The 26,079-nt window shown below is 43.3% G+C and overlaps 2 protein-coding genes across 3 annotated transcripts in view; one reads left to right on the forward strand and one right to left on the reverse strand.

Moving 5' to 3' along the window:
• Nucleotides 1-1,003: 1,003 nt before the first annotated feature.
• On the forward strand, nucleotides 1,004-6,272 carry LOC107308050 (glutamine amidotransferase-like class 1 domain-containing protein 3A, mitochondrial). Its single transcript, XM_015851623.1, has 4 exons — nucleotides 1,004-1,318; nucleotides 2,267-2,438; nucleotides 4,089-4,293; nucleotides 5,978-6,272. The coding sequence occupies exons 1-4, from the start codon at nucleotides 1,184-1,186 to the stop codon at nucleotides 6,168-6,170; spliced, it is 705 nt and encodes a 234-aa protein (XP_015707109.1). The 5' UTR covers nucleotides 1,004-1,183; the 3' UTR covers nucleotides 6,171-6,272.
• A 492-nt stretch (nucleotides 6,273-6,764) lies between these two features.
• ACOD1 (aconitate decarboxylase 1) overlaps nucleotides 6,765-26,079 on the reverse strand; it is a 38,377-nt gene continuing 19,062 nt past the window's right edge. Inside the window, exons 1-5 of one of the 2 annotated variants that reach the window (XM_015851620.2) lie at nucleotides 13,469-16,047; nucleotides 12,200-12,361; nucleotides 11,019-11,108; nucleotides 9,603-9,808; nucleotides 6,765-8,730 (exon numbers count right to left, since the gene is read on the reverse strand). In XM_015851620.2, the coding sequence (XP_015707106.1) occupies nucleotides 7,764-8,730; nucleotides 9,603-9,808; nucleotides 11,019-11,108; nucleotides 12,200-12,361; nucleotides 13,469-13,480 (1,437 nt within the window). In that variant the 5' untranslated portion in view covers nucleotides 13,481-16,047 and the 3' untranslated portion in view covers nucleotides 6,765-7,763. Of the gene's footprint in view, nucleotides 8,731-9,602; nucleotides 9,809-11,018; nucleotides 11,109-12,199; nucleotides 12,362-13,468; nucleotides 16,048-26,079 lie in introns of those variants that run through there. The other variant, XM_015851621.2, reaches the window with a different exon arrangement.

Here is a 26,079-nt window from a genome sequence, read left to right on the forward strand (position 1 = left end):
CAGTCTGCAGAAGAAGAGGCTCAGAGGAGACCTTACTGTGCTCTTTAAATACCTGAAAAGAGGTAGTGGTGAGTCGATCTCTTCTCCTATCTAACTAATGATAGGATAGAGGGAATGGCCTCAATTTGCACCAGGGAAAGTTCAGGTTGGGTATAAGAAAAGATTTTTATTATGAAAGAGTGACCAAGCAATGAAAAGGTACAGGGAGGAGGTGAAGTTACTGTCCCTGGAGGGGTTCAAGAAACGATGGACACAATGAGCGGGCATGGTGGGGACAGGCTGAGGTTAGATTTTGTGATCTCAGAGGTCTTTTCCCACCTTAATGATATTATGATATTATGATGCAGAGCTAGGGCTCCACTGAGCCTTCTTCAGGTCGTCCAGGAAGCAGAGCTACTTTTAGGCAACCAGGGGAAATGCAGATGTTGGAACAACGGGTACAAAAATCTACAGGATGCATGTTCTCTGCTTCAGCTGAGAGGCTGCTCCTCTGTGTAAGCAGGCCAGAAGTGAAACCTGAAACACAGCTAAGACTGCTTCTTTGAAAGCTGAATAACACCTAGGCTTCCCATAAGTCCTACTGACATATAAACCCTACCCCAGCTATGTCTTGTAGGCAGAGGAGGTAGAATCATATCACAGAATCATAGAATGGCCTGGGTTGAAAAGGACCTCAATCTAGTTCAACCCCTTGGGTTGCCAACCAATGACTAGGCTGCCCAGAGCCACATCCAGCCTGGCCTTGAATGCCTCCAGGGATGGGGCATCCACAGCCTCCTTGGGCAACCTGTTCCAGTGTGTCACCACCTTCTTCATAAAAAACTTCCTCCTAACATTTAACCTAAACTTCCCCTGTCTCGGTTTAAAACCATTCCCCCTTGTCCTGTAACTATCCTCCCTTGTAAACAGCCGTTGTCCCTCCTGTTTTACGCTCCCTTCAAGTACTGGCAAGGCGAGCGTAACGTACAAGACCCGCACTCTGAGGTAGGACTGACCCGGCACCACAAAATGGCGGACGGGGCAGTGCAGGCGCACCGGCGACTCGCAGTGAGAGGAACCCTTCCACGGCTCCGCCCTTCCTCGGAGGCGGCGCTGCCCAGCCTCGCAGTGCCGCAGCCCTTCCCCCTCTCCCCAACCTCCTTTTGGTCTGCAGCGTTGGGCACTGCTGCCGCCTTGTGGTTGGATGCCGCCCTCTGCCTCTGCGGCCGCCATGGGCAAGCGGGTGGCTGTGGTGCTGGCCGGCTGCGGCGTCTTTGACGGCAGCGAGATTCACGAGGCCTCGGCCGCGCTGGTGCACCTCAGCCGCGGCGGCGCTGAGGTAGGAGCGCGATCGCCCCCCGGCGCGGCCCTTTCCACCTCAGGCGGCTGCGGGCGAGCGGTGCCCCGGAGGGCCCTCCTTGGCGGGGAGCTGGGGGTGGTCCGTGGCCGTCCCCAGGTCGGGGTTCCGCTTTCGGATGGCATTTGATACCTTTTAGGTAGCTCAGATCCCTCTGAGAAGTTGAGAGCAGGATGTAGCGCGGTGCGGTGGACCTGTCTGCGGTTTCTCGTGACAGCAAGGGGTGGCTGTCTGTCTGCGAGCAGCCATGGCCAGGGGTCTGCCGCTGCGAGCACACAGAGCCCCCTGTTCAGCACAACTTCACCTCCCTGAAATTGACTACAGCAGCAACACTGAGATGTCTGCAAAGCAAGGATCAGAACACATGTGAGAACAGCCCATGTCGGCCTTCCTCTGTGTTTCTGAGGAGGGTTTCACATTTGGTACCTAACCAATTTATGTCCTTCTGTGCTTTGTTTACTTCCTGCTGCCAGGAAGGGTGAGTCATGTCTGTGTTAGAAATGCTTGTAAAGTTTGCATCTTTCTGTACTAAATTTTCTTCTTACATCTGCTTTAGCACTCTGATCCATAAGAGCTAGGAGCAGCCTTCCAGTAAACTCTGCCATGCATCCAGTCTTGCAGTGGTACCAATCACAGTGTTCTCCTTGTTCTTTAGGTTACCTGCAAGCCCCACCAAAATGAGTAATGTTGGCCAAAGAGTGCACTCCCTATGAAAAAGCTTTAGGAATAGGATGGGGAGAACAGCTTGGTTTATCCTCGCTGATACATGATCTGAGCCTTCATTTATTTAATGCAACAGATCCATCCTGTGAAATGTACTCACCATAAGAGGCTTTTGAAATTCAAGATAATTTCATTAAGTGACATTTGTTGTCCCAGTGTTAAGAGTACAGTTTACACACTCAGGATTGCTTCATTTCATTGTTCCAGGTGAAGATATTTGCCCCTAATATTGAGCAAAGAGATGTTGTCAATCACCTAAAAGGAAGTCCAGCAGATGAGAAGAGAAATGTGTTAGTTGAAAGTGCCAGGCTGGCAAGGGGAAACATCCAGGATTTGGCTGAGCTGAAAGTCAGTGAGTTTGATGCAGTTATTTTCCCTGGTAAGTGTTTTTACAATAAAATAATCTGTGATTCTTCAATTGCAAAGAACTTAGAGTGAATTAAATTCACGATTTAATAAATCATTCTCTTGAATTTGAGAGGTATGTGGGTTTTGTCTTTGTACTTCTGAGGATGAGAAAAAATGTTATCAAGTTCTCATGGGCTGACAAAGTCATCTTGGAGATGGACTTGATCCTTATCTGATCTTCCAGCTCAGCATATTCTATGATTCTGTGATCCAGTTCATTAATTTAAAATGCCACAGTGTTCTTTATATATCACACTATTCCGTATTTCTGAAACTTGTCAAGGCTTTGGTACCTACTTGAAGATGGGAACGCTGAATGGAACTGGTTAAGTAAGGAATGAAGAAACTAAAGCATAATGAGGAAACTGACTTGCTCAAAATCACTTTCCAGATTATCTGTAACTTTGTTAAACGCTGTCTTCACAACTGTGCCTAAGTTCTGACTCAAGTAGTTAAACTGCCTTCTGTAGTGAGGCCGGCAGAGGGAGCACATGGATTGCGCTGGGAAGTCACTTCCCCGGTTATAATGGATTGGTGATATCAAGAGTAGAGAGCTGGGAATAGAGGCTAGCAAATATTTTCCACATTAATTTCATGCTCTATTATAATCTAGGCTCAGGGGAGTTGGGGAGTTCGAGCAATAACTGTTACAGGCAGATAAGCGCTATTAAGTGTGAAAATTAAAACCTCACTTCAGAGATTCCAGATAACGTTCAGAAGAGGACAAAGGGTTTGGGGGGAAAGCACAAATATTAAAAATGCAAAACTGCTTTATGTTTGAAATTCTTCTGGAAAAAAAAAACCACAACAAAACAATTGTGTTTGTTTATTGTAGGAAAGTTGATGCTGTGCATGTTATGCATAAGGAATCAAATATAATGGATGGTTACTCTTTGTAATAACCTGTGATTATTCTAATAGCTCTAAATCTAGAAAATTGTGCTGCAATCTAGCAAATTTGTGATGCAAAATATAATCTGTACAGTTAAATGATGACTAAATGCAAGTAATGGTTTGTTATAACCACCTTCCAGAAACATTATTTTTAACTGGAAATAATCATTCGCAAGAGTCGTGTTTCAGAATATCATACATTACAAATACCTTTTTATGAATGATCTTTTTTGTCTTACTGTGTTAACCTTGTTTTATTCTAGAGGTGGGAAGGCTCTCCTGCAAGTTCCAAGCTAAACCTTGTGAATTAAATTACCGTGGAGGGGCAAACCACTGTTTGTATTAATTCTACGTTTGGTGCTTGCCAACAACAAGCCAGTGTTGGTCTTTCCTCTGATCCCTCCTCTCTTGGTCATTGAGGGGTGTGTAGTGGATGGTGCAGTTCTTCCATTGTCTAGCAAATGAATCTGTGCAGTTTCTCTGTTTCTCACTGCAGAAAAATGAAGTTTTCTGGCCCGTGGAAAGTACGTGGTATAAAAAAATCTGCAGCTAAACTTCTAAAATTATAAACCTAATACATTTCATACACCCAAGAGCTTTTAGTATGGGAACCTGAAAGTCCTATGTATGCTTTGATAACATTGTAAAAAGGAGAAATCCTTCTGGTGTTGAATTTAATGGCTTTTAGCAGTGACTTGGATTTGGGCATTTGTTTGTTTGTTTCAAGGTGGATTTGGCGTGGCAAAGAACCTGTGTTCCTGGGCTGTAGATGGCAAGAATTGCACTGTCAATGAGCATGTGAACTCCACTCTCCGAGCTTTCCACAGTGCTAAAAAGCCCATTGGGTTGTGCTGTATATCACCAGTCCTGGCAGCTAAAGTCTTTCCTGGTTGTGAGGTCACAGTTGGCCAAGATAAAAACGTAGATGGAAGGTAAGAAGGAAATGCATGGAATTAATTACAGAATCACAGAATCACAGAATGACCCGGGTTGGAAGGGACCTCAAGGATCATGTAGTTCCAACCCCCCTGCCTGGCAGGGCCACCAAACATACACATTTACTAGATCAGATTGTCCAGGGCCCCGTCCAACCTGGCCTGAACACCTCCAAGGACGGGGCATCCACAACCTCCTTGGGCAGCCTGTTCCAGGGCCTAAGCACTCTCCTAGTAAAGAACTTCCCCCTAACATCCAACCTAAATCTTCCCTCCTTCAACTTGGATCCATTTCCCCTAGTCCTGCTATTGTCAGCCTGCTATTTCGAAGAGTTTACTCCCCTCCTGGGTGTAGATTCCCTTCAGGTATTGAAAAGCTGCAATGAGGTCACCCCGCAGCCTTCTTTTCTCCAGGCTGAACAAGCCCAACTCCCTCAGCCTGTCGTCATAGGGGAGGTGCTCCAACCCCCTGATCATTTGTGTGGAAATTAAGATTAGAAAGTGGCCAGTCTTCTGTGTAAAGGGCTGAGGCCTCTGGAGTCTATAACTCTTTGGTAATTATTTCTTAGTGGCATTTTGCTCATTTCAAACGTTCACTAGCATAGCAATTGTTGATACAGTACTCTTAGGGCAGATGCACTTCTTATGCATTACAGAGTTGGGGCAGTTCATCCCTGAATTCAGAAATACATTGGTTTGTGATTTTCCCTATGATAGCAACATCCACGTTACAATTAAAGTGTGAAAAATAGAACACTATCTCTTGCTTAAACCATCTGTCCATAAGCCACTGAAGGCTCAGGTTTGTGCACAGACTTTATTGTTCAATGTGGGTGCTAATGAGTTGCCGCAAGTATTGTTTGTCAGCTCTGAAAGTGGCAGAACAGAGGGATATTTTTTCTTCTTCACCTTTGCTGCATTCGTGGTAATTGAGCGATAGATTGTAGTTCATATTAAGAAAGCAAATCCTTTATCTCACTCGAATACTTCTGAAGACTGTGATTCACCTTACAAAGTGAAGAATAGATCTGTCCAGGTGGCATTAAAAAAATATGATAATTGGAATGGCCACTTAAACTGTGTCTGTGGGATTTTGTCTGCTTGGGGATTTTCAGTGAAGTTTTTTCTGGTGGCAGTTTAAGAGAAGCAAGTGAGAACCATGGCAGAAGTTGGTGCCGCTTTAAAGACTGCCAACTCCTGATAAGAAATTGCACTCAGAAATGTTATCAGCAGTGATGGTTGGAGATTGCCTTTTTCTCCCTGTTCCTGCCTTGTCTCCAGAAAATCAAACTCACTGCGGAATCCCAGAGGAAGACTTTATATGGTGGTGCTGGAAAAGGTCTAATGTGACCGCAAGTTCATTTAGCATCTCAGAAAATACTGTGAATCAGTTATTGCTGCACTTGATAACACATTATAAACACACCAAAGGACTGTTAAACAGAACTGTACCTTGTGGCATGCTGTGACTGTGAATTTCAGCTGTTTTCAAAGATATTGGATCAGTTGCTGTGGGGAATGGAGATGATCTGACAGTGGAAGTCTGTTTTAGTCCCATGTCATCGTCAGTTGTAAAACCACTTAAATATTCTTGTTGTTCTCTCATTCAAGTTAACATTGGCATAACTTTATGGCTGTATCATCTCTTTTTATGGTTATTGCAATCTTCTTTTATTTACAGATTTCCTGATGCTGAAACTGCATCTGCTATAACAGAGCTTGGATGTAAGCACATTTGCAAAGATGTCAGTGAATCCCACGTGGATAAAGCCAATAAAATAGTTACTACCTGTGCTTTCATGTGCAAGGCTCCTCTGCATGAGATCTTTGATGGAATTGGAACAATGGTAAAGGAAGTCCTGAAACTTGCCTGATGGGTATCATGCAGACTTCCGTGAGAAAATCAATTTAGCAAAGCATAAACATTTTAGCTACTTTTGATGGTATTAATAAAATAATGCAGCTATCACACTTCATAGTTCTTGGTGTGTTTTTGTTTGTTTGTTTGTTTTGTGTTGTTTGTTTGTTTTTTCTTAACCTGTAATTTATCAAATAGTTACTGCCAGATTTATCCTGTTTGTTTTACCTTTAACTTGGAAAACATGCATTGGGAGTGTGTTTATTATTTTATCTTTATGAATCCAAATGTATTCAGTTATGTAGGGTAATGTAGGCACCTTCCTCATCCAGTGGGGTATAATCACAGCACTACTCATTATCAGTAACTTACATTTGAGATTACCCAGGTATAATTACAGGTGACATGGCTGGAAATGCCTGTCTGTCTCAAAGTATATTTTCGGCATTGACCAGTAATTCAGGCTTACTTTCTAATCAAAAGGGATAAAGAAAAGAAAAATAGTTGTTGATAAACTATGTAAACCAAGAGTCAGAGACTTAAGTACAAATTAATACTTTGCAGGTGGAAAACAGACAACTTTTGTTCTAAGAAATGAAACAGTTTGGGGTTCATTTACTAAAATTAATTTTATTTTGTAATTTAAGTTTTTGTAGGTGCATTTTACACATTTTAAGACAAGTGGAAGGAGTTGAGGGAACAGATTTGCTTGTCCAGGTGAGGTGACTGTTCCTATGGACACTAGGTGGTCTCAAGATGTGTTTCGATCAGTCTGTTGTAATTAATGTGCTGTTTTGTTTAACTTTCAACCATTCATGAGAGTGTAGTATATCTTTTAATAGAACTACATTTGCATTTATGCAAATTGCATTATGCAATCAGACTATCATATCTTAGCTCATCATAAAGTGTTTCTTGCCTACCTAAATACCTCACGGCCTAAGCACACATTTCCTCAAAAGTGTGTGGTCATCTCTTTGGCTGCTGATGGGGAAAGTGGGGCTGAATTTCTTCTTAAGCCAGTGCCTTGTAATTGAAGTGGGAATATGGCAGTACTAAACCCATACTATGAAGCAGCAAGAAGATGGGGCTGGGAAATAATGCTTTTAGGACTAGGAGCATAGGGTTGTCCCTCTTGCTCTACAAGCTGGTGCCAGAATGCCAGTCTCCATAGTGAAGCCTGATGTCTTTTGGAGCGTCAAGTGCAACTACTGTGCTTGCTGTATTTCTTTTAGCACAAACATCAAAGCTCTGGCATAGCAAGTGGCCTCTTCAAGAAGGCTGTATAGCTAAATGTACAGCAATGCTTATGTAAAGGCTTCTATTTTCTGTCCTCATAGTGGTGTTTCTCACAGTAGCATTTCCATGAATTTGTATTCCTTTATGAAGTGATGAAGTGGAAGCAGAACATGCAGGCTTTTATTGTCAGAAAGAGGAACAATTATTTGTTGTGCAGCATGCTGGCATTGCTCTACCTTTAGCAGTATAATCATATACAGAGAGCTAAATTAATCTTCAGCCCTTCTGACTGAACTGTGCATGCTATCTCTAAATTTTTTACTTGGTGCTTTCATCATTAAATAAGAGCTTTTCCTGAATTCCATTTGCGTTACGGGTTGGAATGGTCAACGTGCAGCTTCTCTGGAAGTGCTCTAGCTGACTGTCCTGACAAAAGCATGTTTAATACAGAACAGTCTTCTATGTTTTCCAGATTGTACACAGTCTCTATAATACCTTCTATGGCTTCTGCAGGGAGGACTGCAGAGGCATTGGATTGAAATTTTTTCTCCAAGTCCTGCTTTGTCAGAGGTTTCCTCCAGTGTCCATAGAACGTGTTGCAGCGGTCGCTTACTGTGTTGCCATCCTGAAGCACAACAGTCACTTCACAATAAAGACTCTCGAAGCTGGGTTTGTTATCAGAAGGGTGTTCCAGCTGTGTTTTGCAGAGGAGCTCCTGTAAGGCTGGCCGGTTAATCTTCTCACTGGCAAAGGACTGGACGGACATGCTGCCATCCAGCAAAGCAGAGCAGGCAACAAACTGGAAGGAGTGCCGAGCTTCGTGTTCTGAGTTAGGGCTGGGTCTGTTCACATATTTGACCTCTGGGACTTTTATAATAACTTTCTCAATTTTATCAAGGAGAAGCAAGTCGTCACTATTCTTGACAAGCTTCCTCCTTGCAGAAGACGCTGCATCAGCCACCCAGTGCGTTCCAAGATGAGCAGGAAAGCGTTTGATGGCCACATCTTGCTGGTCCAACAGCCAGGGATAGGACTGCAAGGTTGGCAGGGTCTGTGGGTTGTAATCTGTATAAAAGGCACCTATCCCTGACTCCATGTCCAAGATATGATTGTTTCCTTGAAGACCCAGTGATGCTAAGCAAGCTGCTTCCAGGCCATGCTTAGCAGCATTGCCAATGTGGAGGGGCTTCGTTTGAGTCGCTGCATTAGCCAGTGGGGCACCTGCGTAGGAAGCAGCAATAGCCAAGGTGTTTTTGCATTTCATCTGGTTAAGAGCAAGCAGTTTTGCGCAAGCTGCTGCACTCCCCATTGTACCAACTACTGTTGGTGGGTGAAACCTGAAAAAACAAGATCATTACTATAGTTCAGAAAGTTACTTGGATTCATAGAATCATAGAATCACCAAGGTTGGAAAAAAACCACAGGATCACCCAGTTCAACTGATTCACAATACACTCAAGAATCAATTTCCCTTTACTGCTATGGATTGGACTGTAAGAAACATGCATCCAGATTTCACCTGTAGTCCTAATGGCAGAAATTGTTGCTTTTATCCAGGAACAAGTTAAACTGCTATCACATCTGTTTTAACAGAGGCCTCCCCAGAAAGTAAATGAAAATCTAGAATTGCTCATTGTTCAAGGCATGCAGAAGACAGTGATGGCTAAAGTGCTACAGTTTTTACTTGTCTGAAAATTATACTTACTGGAGGATGCATTTTTTGTTATCCTGAACAAGTTTTGCAAAACCAGTAGAAGGAAAATGCGCAAGACAGCAAGAAGAAATCTAGTCCATCCTGTGCTTCATGAATATTCCCCCTAAATGCACCCTGTCTCCTTTGGCTCTGCTATGAGCCGAGTACAATTTATTCCATCGTGCTGAGCACAAGCAAGGGAGGTGTGGTTGTCCTTGTCCTCAAGAGCTTGAGACCTGTGCTGTTCAGTGTTGCCCTTTTGCTGCTGATAGTTAATAGAAAGGTAATCAACACTTTTCTTGTAAGCTCATAGATGCTTTCAAAAAGAAATCTATTTGCCGGGCAGCAAAGAGTAATGTAAACATATTTACGTTTTAAGATTCATTTGAAGTTTTCCTAAATTGCTGGACAAATAACAGAAAATACAATTATCTGTGCCATTTGTATTTCAACTGGCATTTGATTAAATACATTAGCACTTCCACTCAACTTTCTACTAGAAGTATTTTTACATACCTTTTGGGAATATTCCTGGCTTCGCTGGAAAAGCGTAACAACCTGCCTTGCACCTCAATTCCCACATTGAAAGCTAAAAGCAGGTCAAGACCTGAGATTTTTTTCTTCTGAGGAAAGGCCTCAGTGAGAGCCATCACAGCAGGGAGCACGGCCCCAGATGGGTGCGTGGCAGGATGCCATGTGTCATCAAAATCCATTGAGTGCACCTAACAAAAAGAGAAGCCATGATTTGTCATCAGAATTTAACGCTGGGCAAGATTGGCTGAGTCAAATGGAAATACTGTATCTGGTGTAAAAAAGGCTGAAGAACTAGGTTTTCCTTAAAATCTAAGAAAGCAAAATTTAAAAGATATTTCTTCTAAGTCCTTTGCTCCCATCATGACTCAACGTGACATGTAAATGCAATATAAAGGTTGTCTCAGTGAAGTGTAATTGTAACTCTACTCGCACTGGTCTAAAATCAGTTTGGCAATGATTATTTCTACAATGGGCTTTTTGCTGCTTTAATTACATGGTATAATAAAAACAGCAGTTCTAGGTCCAATGGTGAGTTTTCGCTTCCTTCATAACAGTATATAAGCACAATGAAATGACTTTTTCCCTGCTCCTGGTATTAGGGCTTACATCCTTAAAACTCCAGCGGCCAAAGCCCAAGAAAGCTACGGTCTTAAAACTGGGAAGAGCTGCTTAGCCCCTATGAGTATCTGGTGATGCCTTCTCTTTCTCGTGCCAGGAGCCCAGCTTTAGGTATTCCCAGAAGTCCCAATGAACAGAGAGCATCAGGAACAGTATTTTTAATAACACTTCAAAATCAGAATCTTCACGTCTATTCACTTGTGTCTTCCTTCAGAGATGTGTGAGCTGGAAAGCTGTCAGTGCTCCCCTGCACTCAGATCTTGCCCTGTAATGCTGGACATACACACTTCTGTCAAACTCCAGGTCAGGATGTTGAGGAATGCCTTCTGGACAGACAGAGGAAAACACAGATCCTGCCTTGAAGAATCCTGATGCCAGTTGTGAGCATTTATGTATGCATATTTGTATATGTCTGTACCTGTGTTTTCCTGCAACTATAGTTAGCCAGCTGGAGCAAAATCTGATGAAATCCATGAGAGCTAGAACATCTCTTTGTTATGCAGTTGCTGTAGCCAAGCTGCAAGAAGCTGTAGAGTTCTGACCTACAAAATCAGTCCCAAGTCTCAGATTAAAGCTAAGGGATGCCGATATTTATTATACTTTCAGCCTGGTCTAAATTAGGAAGAAAGCTGAAGCACATCAGGAGAACAGAGTAATGAAGTTTTGTAGGAGGCTTCAGGAACAAGAAAAAAAAGTAAGTTTTTAGGAGCATTCTGTTCTTTGGAGTGAAAATGGAATCAATTAGTGTGATTTAAGAGCAAGTAAAAGAGCATCCCTTACAGCCACTCCATTCACAAAAGCTGCATACAGAGGAGGCAGTCGGAAATCCAAGTGGCCCCAGATGGTGCTGGATATATCTGAGTTGTAGATCTGGAACAAATTGACATCAATTAATTCAAAATCCTGAACCCAAAAATAAATCTGCACTGAGATCAAATCCTACCTACTTAAGATGCAATTGTTTCCTTTCATAGTAAAAATATGGTTCTATTGCAAAGTGTGAAAATAAACTCTGTTTACTGTTGACTCCTGTAAAGGGCCTTTTCCACCCAAACAGATCAAAGGGAAGGCCAACATGATGGACCTAACCATTCAATACCTTCCCAAAACCACCATCCATTGGCATCCTTCCTCACTGCTCATTGGCATTTCCTCAGTTGTTATAATTTTGTTGGAGAAGATATCCAGGTAAAGGTTATGTTTTTCAGTGTTTTAGTAGACTGTGGGTAAATGAAATATGGCCTCCTGATGGTAGTAAACCCATGCTCTAAATGGCACTGTTCCTGTCCTTTTGATGTGCAGGTCTTTTAGCGAGCAAAGAGCTCTTTATGAAATTAAATAAAAAGGCCTAGCTAGCACAGACTGGAAATGGGGATATCTGTGCAAGGAACCTTATTGGCACAGAATGTTCTGTAGCCTGAGTGCAGCTAGCCATGTAAAACAGAAAGCTGAACAACCCCTCACTGATGTGAGCCTCTGTTGGATAGGTTCTCCTTGAGGTTGAGTATTCCTTTAATGTAAGCAGAACAGGACTGGAAGAGAAACATGACCAATATACCTCAGATAGCAGTTATGTTTCATGGACTGGAAATAATCTGATACTAATTCTTCATCCATGAAACCATACTTCATGCTGGAAAGCCCAGTGCTAAGTAATGTTTGCTATGCTGATGCTTTTAATGAAATCTCATAGGTGAAAGGAAGGGATTTGTAATTAACTGTGTTCTACTTGTGGCTGGCAGTCTTAGCACACGGTCTGTTACACAGACCTTTGCCCATCCAGAGGTAGAAGTAGCTCCAGCAATATAGCTTCCCTATCTCCCATGGGAAGAATACTATGTCTCTATTTCCATCTCCAAAAGAATTTCACTACCATTGCGAAGTGTTCCCTTACAGCCTATATTTTCCATTGCTTTTTATAGGTAAACCTAAGTGTATGCTATGAATACCAAACCCCTTACCTGGCTGTACTGTTTGACTTTCTGGCAGACCTCAGTGCTGGTACCCAGAAGTCCTACTCCAAGGGTATCCAGAATCATTCGCTTGCTTCTCTGAATGACCACATCTGTCAGGTGGTTTGTATTCAAACCATGAATCACATTGGCAAAATTTCCTGTAATCGTCTGAGAGAGGAAAAAATATTAGATGTCCTTCTCGCTCTTGTCTTTCAGTCTAGGGTTCCTGTCCATTTTTGTCATCCTGTCCCTGCTTACATGAATTGCATCAGCAAAATCTGAATTCTTCCCTTTTTTATTCCCAGAAATGCTGTGCCGTTATTTATATATTGGTTTCACTTTCTTTGTTGTCTTTATCTGTTCTCTATTTCTGCTGTTTCCTCCGTAAGTCCCTGAGTACTGCAGATGATGTAACTTTGCAAGATGCATATATGTGTATTGCATATACATATAAAGAAACACAACACAAACCAAAGCTACCTGGCTTTCCATAGCACCTTTTAATTGCAACTGAAATCAGCAGGAACGTGGCAGTTCAAGCCAGCGCAGCCACTAATTCTCGTGGCAGCACGATTTAACCTCCCTGAGAAGCAGAACCCCTATCCCAAGTTTTGCTGAGCTTGGGTTTCAGTGGGAGATGGGAGCTGGCAGTCCTATCTTGCACCTGCCTGCTTCCATTGAACACCAGATACTACAGTTCCAACTTTTCTCCAAAGCAAGATCACAGAATCAAAGAATTGTCTGGTCCAACTCCCCTGCAATGAACGGAGACACCTACAGCTCCATTGGGTTGCTCAGAACCCCATCCAGCCTGACCTTGAATGTCTCCAGGGATGGGGCATCCATCACCTCTATGGGCAACCCGTTCCAGTGCCCTTATTGTAAAAACAAAAACAAAAACAAAAACAAAAACCTTCTTATATCCAGTCTAAATCTCCCCTCTTTTAGTTTGAAACCATTTCCCCTCTTCCTATCACCACAGACCCTGCTGAAGTGTCCGTCCCCATGCGACAGCAACCTGATGGAGCTGTAGGTTTCCCTTTTCTCTTCAGAAGAGTTGGATTGGGTGACCTTTGATTCTGGGGTTATTTCAGCTGGGTTCTCAGTAAGCTCTGCACAAAAACATTAAGACCACCTCAAGGAAAGTAGGACCCTTAAAGCAGGTGAATCATGTATCCCACAGCATGATGCACAGCTGCTGATACATGTACAAGTGAGCATACAAACACTTGAACAGAAAAGTTCATCTTACAGCACAAAGAAACAAGACAGTACCTTTGCCCACATCTTGGAGGGATGCTGTGTGGTCCCAAGGAGAAGCAGAGAATGAATGACAGCCAGGGAGCAAAGGAAATCCCTCCTTCACTACTTATATATGCATGTTTTCAGTGGGGGGAGGCAGACTAAGCCTGTTCTCTCGTTCATTTTGTCCCACCCATTTCCTCCTCTGCTTGGAAATGTTCCTTTTTCTTCATTTTCAACTTTTCTCTGACTAACTGCTATAAACTGTTGGCACATGTGCAATAGGACTTTACCAGTCACATTCACGTATCATATGTCAACAGACAGATGTGATATTTCATTACTATATATTGATTCAAGTGCCTTACATTTGGGTGCAAGGGGATGAGGGAAAAGTCATACAAATTGGGGTACCTCCTGGATTAGGGAACAAAGTAGCAAATCTTTTCAGAGTTGCAGTCTTGCACTTGAGTACCAAAAACTTACTTAGAGGAGAATCAGCCTTTTGAGTTCAACCCCAAATGCTTTTGTAAAGCTTTCTCCAACTCCTGAGTACTCTCAGACAGAGAAAAGCATAGATCCATGAATGAACTTTAACACTGATTTGAGTGGAAAGGAATAGCCCTGTTCTGGGTTGCACCTGTCCCTCTCCCTGTCCCAGCTATCAAGCTCAGCAGACTCATTTTGGAATCCAGGCAACCCCACAGACATTACTGGCTAATGTGCATCATGTGTGGACTCCATTTAAAACTGTGGTCCTATCTTTCTTGTAAATGTGAGCAGCTGTTCAGCATGGCTGCTAAACTTCTTCCCACACATACTTCTCTGTGGGTATACCACAGTATCCTCACTTATGCGTGCATAGCCTATGTCTACACAGAACATCTCAGCAGCTTTTCCTAGTTCCTGATTGAGATGTGCACTTTGGCTAAATCCTGACCCTATGAGGAAACAGAACCTGTTGGTACCTCGGTGCTTTTTCTGTACCCCTTCATTTCCAGACCTAGGGAAACCTCAGAAGTAGAGCAGATTTGCTGAAAAATTATATTTGGCCTTGATATTGGACCATAAAAATCTACTGAGCTAATGAGATTGCTCATGTTGACAAGGTTGGCAACAGTTAGAAAGGTTAACAGGAATTAATGCTGTGGGACAAGAAAGGAAAGATTTGCTTTTCTCTTTTGTTCTCCCAGTTCACTCTTCCTTCTTGGAAAATAGAAAGAGATACCAAAATGGCAGAGCCACACAATCACTCAGCAGGGACCTCTGGAGGCCATCTGCTGTAACACCTTCCTTGGAACCAACCAGAGCAGGATGTTCAGGGCTATGGCCAGTAGGGTTTTGAAGATCTCCAAGGATGGATGCTCCACAACCAATCTGGGCACCCCACTAGTATTTGACCATCATAAAATAATGTATTAAATAAAAGATATTCAAACCCTCAAGTCTGTCCTCTTTCAGTCATCTTTTTCCTTTACTTTTGAGATTTCATTTATAGTCCCATTCTGTGTCTCATATTCCTTCTCCTTCTTTGAGAAAGAGTGAGACTGAAGTGAATTTTCAGCATCTCCTTGGTCCGTTGATGCTACTAATTATATTTGGGAATTTTCCTATCAACTTGGGACCTTTTGCACTTCCCCCGACAACTCCAGCAGAGGGAACTGTGAATACAGCTGAACAGATGAAAAATATGAGAAAGCTGTGCCACAACATAACTCCAGAGTGTACTAATTTATTACTGTAATCACTAAAACTCACAGTCAGAGTGGAGCATAAAAGGCTCATAACCCTTTCAGCCTCTGGAAGAATAGTGCAATGCCAGCCTGTAGGACCTCATCCTAGGAGACATGGTTTAGGGGTTTCCTGTAGGTATGGTAAAGGGAGGACGGTTGGACTAGCTGATCTTATAGGTCCTTTCCAACCTTGTGATTCTATGATGATGATTCTATGATGATCCTCTGCCATTAACTCACCGAGTCTTAAAGCTTCCAGCTTCCAGTATTTTATTTTCTCAACAGCTTCCAGCTTCCAGTATTTTATTGCTCCCCAACACTTAGAAACTCCTTTTATGGGAAAGAAGTGCAGAGGCCCAACTGGATTTTGTCCCATGCCAAGGCACAAAGGTGATTTCAAGAGAGCCGGAACTTGTGGTGTGCTTTGCAATGCAATTTGCTGTCACGTGCTGCTGGCTGATCTAGACACAGGGCCACTTCCTACCCTGATGTATGAATTATCTGGTACATTGCAATAATAACATCAGTATTTTTAGGGACTGAACAGAGGTATTATGAGAAGGAGAGTGTTTGTTTGTTTGTTTGTTTGTTTTAAAGAAGAAGTGAAGATGTGAATGAACAGAGTTAAATTGCTTGAGAGACTAATTTTCAAAAATGGGACCTGTAAGTTGAAAGTAGTAGACCTCTAAGTCAGCAGTCTCAAAGGGAAAGGGAAGCAGTATGGCTATCGCTGCAGGGGGAAAAGGCATCTATACAAAGTCCTGTACCTCCACAGGAGAATTTGCAGGGGTTTAAATGGAAGAAGGTTGAAAATGACTGACTGAGAGCTTGGCACAGACTGCCTGCTCCCAACAAAGGGAATCTGCTATTTGTCTCTTCCTTGACACAGTACTCATGGTTCAGCAATTTGGGCACAAAAAAAAATTGTTAGCTAGCAAGCATGGCGCAAAGACAAAATGTGTTCATCAAAATGCTGTTTGTGACATTGTGCACAGGTACAGTAATGAGCTCTGTTGATTACAGAAATTGGGTTTAGAAAACCAGTGCCCCACAGGCACATTATCTCCTGCTGACATCACACGATTAAGCTGTTTTTTTCTTCCTTTTGCCTCCGGTTATTTTAGGCTAAACTCTGCCCGCACCTGCAAGCTGTATACTTGCAAACGATCACAGAATCTGGCCTCAATAATACGCTCCTTTTGTCCAAAAGAAATATATATAGAAAATGACATTATACACAGGCCAGGCTTCCTGTCCTCTGTGCCAGTGTTTAAGATGTGAAATCATTCATGAGCTGCACTAACAAAAGAAAATGGGAGACAGGTGCCAATGTGTCTGCTTACAGAACTTCCGCTGTTCTTAATGATCTGCAGACCCCTTGCAATTGCAGGACCAGGGCCTGAGTAGTACCCGTTCTATAGAGATATTCTAAGTACAGCAAAGAAGTGAGAACTTTGTTAAGACGCAGAATCTCACCTGGTATAGATGAACTGATCTAGAACCTAACAGCCATACCACCATAACTTTTGGGATCCTGTAATTCTGCCCCTCTATCATTACACTCTCTGGGCTTCCTTTTGCCCAGCCCTCGTTCCTGCACTCACTGTAGCAGGCAGCCTGCCAGCACAGCAACAACTCACAGCACGAGCAATGGGCAGCGACTGCATCAGGAAACATGTAATTCTGGAAATTTCCAGTCTATAGCAGTTCTCTTATTTCCATACTTGTGCAACTAGTGACAATTGCAATTAAATCTCAGGCAAGTTACAACACTGTTGTTTCTGCTTTTTTTTTTTCCTTTTTTTTTCAGTCTCCTCACAGCAAATCTTGGAAGTTCCCAGCCATATTCTGGTAAAGGTTGCTGGAAGTAAGCCAGTGAACCAGATTCACAATGCATCGTTCTTCTTCCTAAATTAGTGGTGTTACTTCTGAAGACGTGTCCACACAATCAGTCTAAGTTTGTATATGCTAATTCATTTGCATGCATTTTCAGACAGTGGTTCCAGTCCACGTAGGTTCTTGTTAGAGGCAGACAGATCATGAGCAGGGCTCAAATCACTCCACTAATAAGCAAAAGCCTACTTGAAGATAGAGAATGTATCAAATGATTAGGCAAGTGTGTTTGACACTATTTATGGAGTAGTGTGAGGGGACCTAAACTATACTTGTGTGAGAAGACAATGAATATGCATGAAATTTCTGTGGACCCTCTGCAGATTTTAAGTCATACTGAAGAGTGAGCAAAGCCTCAAAATGGTGGTAAGGTAACACTTTGCTATAGAAAGGGAAAGGGGAAATACTCACAGGAATCAGACAAAGGGTAACTGTAATTAAAGTGCAGGGAAAGGGAATTGAGACTTAGTCAAAATAAAGCATGAGAGAGGGCATACGATAAGAAGAACTGTCCGGGACTCTGACAGAGATTAGATCCCCCCCCCGGGAAAGATGATTGCCGACAATGGGAGAACATAAGCAGCAGGATAACCACCAGAAGAAAACAGAAGAAGAATTTCACCCCAAAACCGGCAGGGTACAGGGAATGGGGTCGCGTGGACGGGGCCATAGGTATGAATGAATAGTATCAATACTTGAGGGGGACTATTGATTATTTTAGCTTAACCTATATATGTAACACACTTTTTCTTTGACGGTGTGCAAGTTTGAGAGCTATCCCCTTGCACCGGCGCTTGCCGAAACGTGGAATAAACATACGTGCTTTAGTAACATCTTGGATTATAGAGTTTGATTCCGCAAGTCAATTATGGCGACCAGATTGGGACCTCTCTGTTCAGGCCGTGCAGACCGGCTGAGAGGGGACGGCTTTGGCGCGCCGAGATTTCGGACAAGACTCCCCTCCCTCACTGATCACTGCAGGAGGCATCATGAACATCATAGTCGGCGGACCAGGTATGTAAATGGGGGACCGTAAGTCGTGAGGAGACGTCTACGCAGGCATGGAGTCGGGCGTGTCCCCTAGGGAGTGAGCTCACAGGTTAGTTAGGTTGGCGGCTGGGTTTAGGAGAGCCTAGGAGTGCCTACAAGGGCCAGTAAAGTCGTTTTAGGCTAGGTAAAGAGCTATTGCTCACATTAGGTGATTGATATTGGGCAGATGTTGTGCTCTCTCTGGTACAGGGTGATTTGAGGTAATCTGGCATATTGGTTATGCGTTACAGCGCTAGTTTATTAGGTTGACCTAAGTGCAACAACTAGCGGTGTTCTTACATCTTTGTTAAGCTTAAAAATGATGTATATTGTAATTGTGCTTGATTGGTCGTAAGGGTGAGTTGGTCGTGGGAGACGCAGCACAGCTGCGGGGAAGAGTGGGGTCCGACCGCGGTTCCGTCCTTCCGCGAGGAGACGGCGGACGGACGAGCGAAGTTTGTCTCCAATACTTGTTTTGGTCTTTGTTTTAATACTGTTTATTTGTATTCATTAAATTTACTGTTGTTGTAAGAGTATGTGGTTATTCATACATGCTCTTTGTTCAGAAGTCGGTTTTCATTATAAAGATATACAGTGGTTTATATTAAAGTTCGATGGAAAAATCACGAGCAAAGAGGTCCCTGCGCGTACCCAGTGCGGTCATGTATATACTGGCACATTTGGCGAGATATCGTGGACCAGAGAACCATGGAGCCGAAAAGAAAAACATCCTGATTAATTTGTAATCATGGTGTTCTGTATAGATAGAGGACAGGGACGAACTTAGCGGGTGTGTGTGTGGAATGAGTTATCACAACGCTTTATTGATACTGCTGTTTCTGGCGCTGGAAGAGGTGGAGGGACAGTGGGTCGTCAGTGCTGGCTCTGTGGCGAAGGTTTTATAAGACTGAACGATATGGGATTGCTAAGGAGAAAGTATAAGTAGTAGGGGCTGTTTATGGAAACTGCAAACTGTGTTGCTTATTTGTGGGTTTTAAGAATGGGACAAGACTGTTTTGTGGTATAGAAAGTGAGTTGTTAATGTCATACGGGTATTGTTGAGGGTACGTGGAGTGTAACATGAGGGAACAAATATGGGACTAGTGTACAGAGAAAAGGAGTTAAAGAGAAAGTGAGTTTATCTGGGCTGGATATGAGACAACCCCCGCACCGTTCCGCTTGCAACTCGAACTTGCTCCAAAGTGGAAAGGGAGCCAGGTCGAGCATGCTGCTGTAAAGCAAGGGAAGGGGGAGAGACAGCACTGGAAGTGAGAATAGGATTCGGTGCAGAGATCTGGGAATCTGAAATTGGCAGCATGGATGACGTTTTTGGGAGGAGAGTTGAATGTAATGATTAGTTTGGAAAGTGAGAAAGTTTGGGAAGGACACAGGTTGAGGAAGCAAAGATAAAAGACGGTGTCAGGTCTGGAAGAGGAGGCTGATACAATAAGAGAAGAACAACAACACCTGATGGAATCAGAAGATGTTCAGGAACTGAAAATATACAGCTGTTTACTGTTGTGGTTGCTTAGAGTAGGGCATGGACCCAGAAAGATCCCCCGAGGAGGGGGGTATGGAGCTTGAAGACCCAGGAGGGCGCGCCCCGCCGGGAATGAAGCAGTGTGCAAAATTGCATGGGAATGGTAGAGAAATCCGACCAAGTGAGTGAGAAGGAATTGTTCTGATTGCAGAACTGACATGAGAACTTGGAAGTTAACCCTAGCAGAATTACCGATGAACTGCAGTAAAGAAGCAAATAAGAGTAGTTCATTTTTGAATGGATATGGGGCTTGCTTATACCCATAGATGTTTTTGTAACATAGTAAGGATGCTACTGCCCAACAAGAAAAGGCCTTACTGTTTTTGGAGTTATTAAATATAGCTAAGCAAACCAAGTAGGAATCAGGCTTTTGTGATCTTCAGGTTCACGGCCAAGACATTTAAGTAAACTTGGAGTAAGTCAAACGATATGGCTGATATAAGAATTGTAAGTCCTGTCTGGTGCTCATAACCAAATGTGAACAAGTAATATATAGCCCAGAGCCACCAGCAAATCTCAAATAAGACACATTAGGCTTGTGGGCACTCAGGCCAAACATTAGTTAAAAGCAGAGCTCACCCTTCAGAGGTAAAGTGATGCCTTTCGGATATGTGTGAGAAGGATAAAGAATAATAGATATTTTTGAGTCTTGAATTACTATTGAATGGAGAACTCCCAAGTACAAAACGTCCATTTCCATTTTCTGCTAATTGTTCGATGTTTGGTAGAAGACATGGGGACAAGTTATGGAATCTGTTAAATGGTACACTCTAATGAAAAGCCATGACTTTATCGAAACCAAAGTTAAGAATGACTAGGTGGAGTTTACCTTCTGAGATTTGAGGATGTTCTCCTCTGCCTGGTTTGCTAAGGCTAGGTTATTTGCCTTTGATAGAAGCCCTAATAAAGGGAGAGAGGATCAGTTCTAGGACATTGTTACCACGGTATGTGGAACAGCTATAATATTTTTGAGAAACCGGGTACCTTGTGAGCTGAGACTGGGATCCTACCATGCCTAGGGTGGACACTTTAAACTGGAGCATTGGACTTGCACACGACAAAAGACTGTTGTAGAACAGACTGAAGAGTTGCTGGAGCTTTCGGTTTTCCAGAAAGCACCAATAACTCGTAATTACGCATGTGACTTTGAACCTAAGGACTGCAAGAAAGAGCCATCTGTAAGCCAATGAGCTGCAACACTGCCAAGACTCCTTACGTTCAAGGAATGAACAGAGGTGCTGACCAATTTGATACACAAGTAAGCTGATGGTAAACCTCCAACGCTTGAGTGAGTAAGGAATGGCCAGGGTGTGGGGCATTGGCTGCACTATGGCTCAATATTCAAGAGCCTAAATTACACTGCGGCCAAAAGGATACACGTTTTAATATCTATCAGTGTATTACTTTTGAGGGCAAAAGGGGGGACATTAGTCATTGGCTTCTCACCCAAAGTTCCTGAAATACCAGGCCATCTCTGGGTAGAGCAGGGGGTGATGTAGAATTAGAGTGACTGAATATTGGTCAACAGGTCTTTCTCTATGGCAGACACCCGGAGATATCCGCTATTAGCCATTGATGCGTTTCAAATTTCAACTTGAGTGCACATTCAGCCAGTCAGACGACCTGAACGGAACACCTGTGAGACAGATTGCAGAAGACCTGGCTGTTTACCAGAAGCTCTGCAGTTTTTGACGACAGGAGGGACTGTAAGGCAGGACATGGCAGAATTGCTACTGACGTAACGAGGCACAACCACAGCTGTGGGACTCCTTTTCGGACTTGAAAATACACATGCATCCGTCAGTAGCTTTGTAATCATGACCTCGTATGGACGATGCGCTAATATGTGCCACACGCTCACTATACCATCTGAAAAGAGCAATGGATTGCTACACACAAGGAAAACAGCCTGATTTAAATCTACCAAGTGGTTGTTTATATGTGTAAAAGAATCAGAATGTAACACTGTACAGGAAACAGAATAAGAATGGATAGACAGGGTGGCGAACATCGCAGTTGGAGAGGGCTTCACTTCCAGCGGTAAATCTATAAAAATCTCTTGAGCAAAGTCAAACTGTAAATATTTCTAAAGGAAAGGAGTCCAATTAATATTTAGGAAAGGAGAGAGCAGTTGACGATGGGTGCTTGCCCAAATGGACAATTATTATGCTTTAGTATTTTATGGAATTTGGTATAGGAGAACGAATATATTGAGCAAACCACACTACAAAAGTCAGTCCAGTACCAGAACAGGCACAAGTGGGCCTCATGGCGAGAAGGGCCCTTCCAGCAGCAACAGGCCAAATTGAGTTCACGAACTCCAAGAAATAAGGGGGGTACCAGCTGTATGAAATTTGTAACCTTAGAACAAGAATTGAGGATGCTGCTGCAGAATGCGTTATGGACAATCCAAAGGAGATATCGTTTATCCAAAGTTGCAGTTTGAACACTGGAGTAGGCAGGGATACACAACGATGGGGATAGTTTTCTCTGGATTCATGGGATAAAACTTATAGTTGCACATTTAGTGTTGACTAAACAGCTTTTCTTAGCCGTGATACCTGTTGCTAACTCTTGGTGTGTTTTACTTGTGTTGTATAAGATGTCTTTGTGTCATGTACCAAGTACTGGAGGGAATACAAGAGTTTGGAGAGATGAGCTGAGACAAAAGTGAGAGAGGGAGCCTATTTTTGAGACCTTAGATCTAGCAGGTGAATACGCCTGCTAGATTAAGAAAAGGGACGGGAATTGAGAGGTGAGCAAAGCCTCAAAATGAGGTAGGTAACCAACAATAACGGTAAACTTTGCTATAAGAAGGGAAAAGGGCGTGAACTTACAGAAAACCAAGAAAGGTAACTGTAATTAAAACAGTAGCAGGGAAAGGGGATTGCGACACTTAGTCAAAATGAAAGCCAAGAAGAAGAGAGGCAATTAAGATAAGAAGAAACTGTCCGGAGACCTCTGACAAGAAGGATTAGATCCCCCCCCCCGGGCAAGATGATGCCGACATGGGAGAACAATAACAGCAGATAACACCAAGAAGAAAACAGAAGAAGACTTTCACCCCAAAACATCGGCAAGGGTCACGGGGAATGGGGTCAGGGGGAATGAGGGAATGGGGTCGCGGGGAACGGGGCCATAGGTAATGTAATGAATATGTAATCAAACTGAGGAGGAGACTATTGATTATGTATTAGCTTAACCTATATATGTAACACACTTTTCTCTTTACGGTGTGCAAGTTAGAAGGAGCAATCTCCCTTGCACCCAGCACTGCACAACGCTGGAATAAACATACCTGCTTTATAACCCATCTCTGGATTATAGAGTTTGATTCCGCAAGTCAATACAATCTCAGAATCATAGAATATCCTAAGCTGATAGGGATCCGAAGGATCATGTTCAACCTCTGGCTCCACACTGGAGCACCCAAAATAGAAACTCTGAGTAACAACAGCACTAGATGTAGATTCCATGGGCTTTTGTTGTATGTGTGGACTTAGCAACAACTTTTCTTTGTTGATGACTGTGGGGCAGTCTATATCACACGCTGCTCTTTTAATCAAAGATCAGTGATGTCTATTTGAGTGGTGAAAATGCAACCAGATATTATTGCAGGACTTGTGTCATTTAGGGAGGTGATACAGCCTGACTGACATAAATTCAGGGTTTATTAGAAGAAACCAGTGTGAGTGCATGGAGGGACATGGCGAATTCAATTAAAAATTCTAGTAGCGCAAACAAGGCTTAAGTCACTGTGCTAAACTGCTGCATGCTACATAGGAAGGAGCCCAGTTAAGAGGCCTTCCTGGTCATTTAAGAACATGCCCATTAACAGCAAGCCTGCGGTGGCAGTCCAGGGGGAAGCATTAATTACGAGATGTAAGACCTTCTCTGCATTTAAGTTATTGCTCAGGGATTTTTAACCCCCTAGGGAAGCGTCCCAGACACCTTAAAAAAACTTCTGTCTGTGTTAAGATAACACCTAAAGTACACACAGCAAAAACAGAACGAATGATAAAACACTATTGCTGCAAACAGAAATAGGCTTTGGATGAGAAATCCACCTAATTTTATGGGAGTTAATCATTTATCTGTCAGCAGCCATGGAAGTACCTGTAACAGGTACTGGGAGATGCTGTGTGTGTGAAGAGTTATTCCTCCAGCTTTCACTGCTCCCTCAACTCCTATCCACTTAGACTTTCATAAACATAGACCCTCTGAAAGGATTTGAACACATGTTGCTGCATGTTCATGTTGCTGCATGAACAGAGCTCAAATCACTAACAAGCAGAATCCTTGTTGCTGATGTATTGCTCATCCTGCAGGGCTGTCGTGTCTTTTTTTTTTCTATATTTTTTTATGCTAAACAGCATCATCTGCTCAGGCAATGTGCTCTCATCGAGGTCCCAGAGGTAGCTCAGGCATCCCAGGATGTGCACTTGTCTTTCTGTCTTTCAGCATCTTGTGGTCTCTTTCAGGACACTACAGTAACCAAAGACTCTGATGGAGAGGCCAGAGGAGGGTCACAAAGATGATCAGAAGGCTGGAGCACCTCCCCTACCTAGACAGGAGCTGGTCTTGTTCAGCCTGGAGAAGAGAAGGCTGCAGAGTGACCTCACTGCAGCCTTCTAGTACCTAAAGGAAGCCTACAAACAGGAGGGGAGTCAACTCTTTGAAAGGGTAGATAATGGCAGGACAGGGGGAAATGGTTTAAGTTGAAGGGAGCAATACTTAGGTTAGATATCAGTGGGAAGTTCTTCACACAGAGAGAGGTTAGGTACTGGAACAGGCTGCCAAGAGAAGCTGTGGATGCTCCATTCCTGGAGGTGTTCAAGGCCAGGTTGGATGGGGCCCCGGGCAGCCCCTGGTCTAGTGTGGCCCTGCCTGCATTAGGGGGGTTGGAGCTTGATGATCCTTGAGGTCCCTTTCAACCCAAGCCATTCTATGATTCCATGATGATGATTCTATGATTCCTCTGGGATACGCTTTTGCTTTTTGATTTGCTTGGTTTGGTATTTCACTAAATGTTGAGGAAAAATAATCAAAAGAGAAACTTATCAGCTGAGTTGCAGATGAAGCAACACTGAAATGTTGTGGTCCACCCTAAGGCACCTACGGAACCGCAGCGGGGCACGAGTCATACTGTCCAACTAATGGCACATGGGGCAATGCAAGGCTGTTTTAGTTTTACAGCAAAAGAAAAGCAGTCAGTTGCCTTGAGTGGTAACTCTGAATGGGCAGCTTGATGGCTAAGCAGCCTGTGAATTAAAAAGGGTTTTTTAAGCCTGATCTACCCACCCCTGCCTTCTGCTTCCATGTTCCTCTGCTGTGGCTGCTGCTGCTGACAAAGGGCGGGCTCATTATGAAGAACAGGGTGGCTGATGCTGCGAACCTCCTGCTTCCTGGTGTCTCACCTCACTATAGTAAGCAGTAAGACTCTCCATCTTCTAAACACAACATAGCCATGTAGTGCACTGTTTCCTCCTGTGCTGATAAGGCCCAGGCATATTTCCCCGCAGTCCCTGGAAATTTGGGAGGCATATCTGTAGTCAGAGTCAGTTAGGGAAAGTGGATGCTGGTTTGGGGGAGGATGAAGGAGCAGGGGAAAGAAAAAGAGATGTGACTATATGGAAATAAAACGTCCCATCTCTTAGGATGCTGAAAGATCAAATGTTTGTGGGGAAGTGAAAGAAAACTTACAGAAGAGGAAGAAAGAGACCCCAAGCCCTTACATGTTTCCGTTCTCCAAGCTTCACGGATTCCCCCAAGGTCACCTTTTCCCTGACACTGGAAATGTGCTTTACATCAACAACTGACTTTGCTTGTGATGTTTTGAAGTTGAATAAACCACTGCTGTTTGGGAAGGATGAACTTGTGTGAGCTTCTCATATCTGGCTGAGATGGGAGATGCCCCTCTGCTCAACAGACCCTCCCTAATCTAAAGGGCAACTGCTCCAGACTCCCAGTGTTTTATAAGGAGCTGGTGCACTGGTGTATGAGGTAACAGCCTCTGAGTTCTTTGATGGAGGTGTAACCAGGTTGCTCCGTGAGCATCTGCAGCAGAGACAAAATCGGTACTCTGTGGGAATACAAGGACTGTACAGAGCAGCTGTGAAGCAAGATAAACAGCATGAGAACCAAGGACACTCTAGAAGAAGAAAGAACAACTCACAGCTCTGATTGGATAAGAGCCCACATAAACGGTTGAATAAGTGTTTGTGGAATGTTCTGTTGACATGTAGGGGCGAATGGAAAAGCTAGAAAAAGAAAACTTGTGAAGGTATATAAGTGATGTGAGAACTTGTAATAAACAATTTGGATCGTTCACATCTGAGTCCATGCATCAGACACTGCAGTACCCAGTCCAGAGCAAGCCTACACCCCCACTGCACTTTGCATGAAGTTTGTGGTTACTATGCACATGGGTGAGGCTGGCTGCCCTACGT

Source organism: Coturnix japonica, chromosome 1 (assembly GCF_001577835.2).
Source record: "Coturnix japonica isolate 7356 chromosome 1, Coturnix japonica 2.1, whole genome shotgun sequence".
NCBI lineage: Eukaryota > Metazoa > Chordata > Aves > Galliformes > Phasianidae > Coturnix > Coturnix japonica.

Excerpts from the sequence above, each read along its gene's own strand:
- LOC107308050 (XM_015851623.1), top strand. The coding sequence starts at position 1,184 with ATGCCGCCCTCTGCCTCTGCGGCCGCCATGGGCAAGCGGGTGGCTGTG. Across the intron at positions 2,439-4,088 it reads TGATGCAGTTATTTTCCCTG|GTGGATTTGGCGTGGCAAAG; the intron begins GTAAGTGTTTTT and ends GTTTGTTTCAAG. Across the intron at positions 4,294-5,977 it reads GATAAAAACGTAGATGGAAG|ATTTCCTGATGCTGAAACTG; the intron begins GTAAGAAGGAAA and ends TTTTATTTACAG.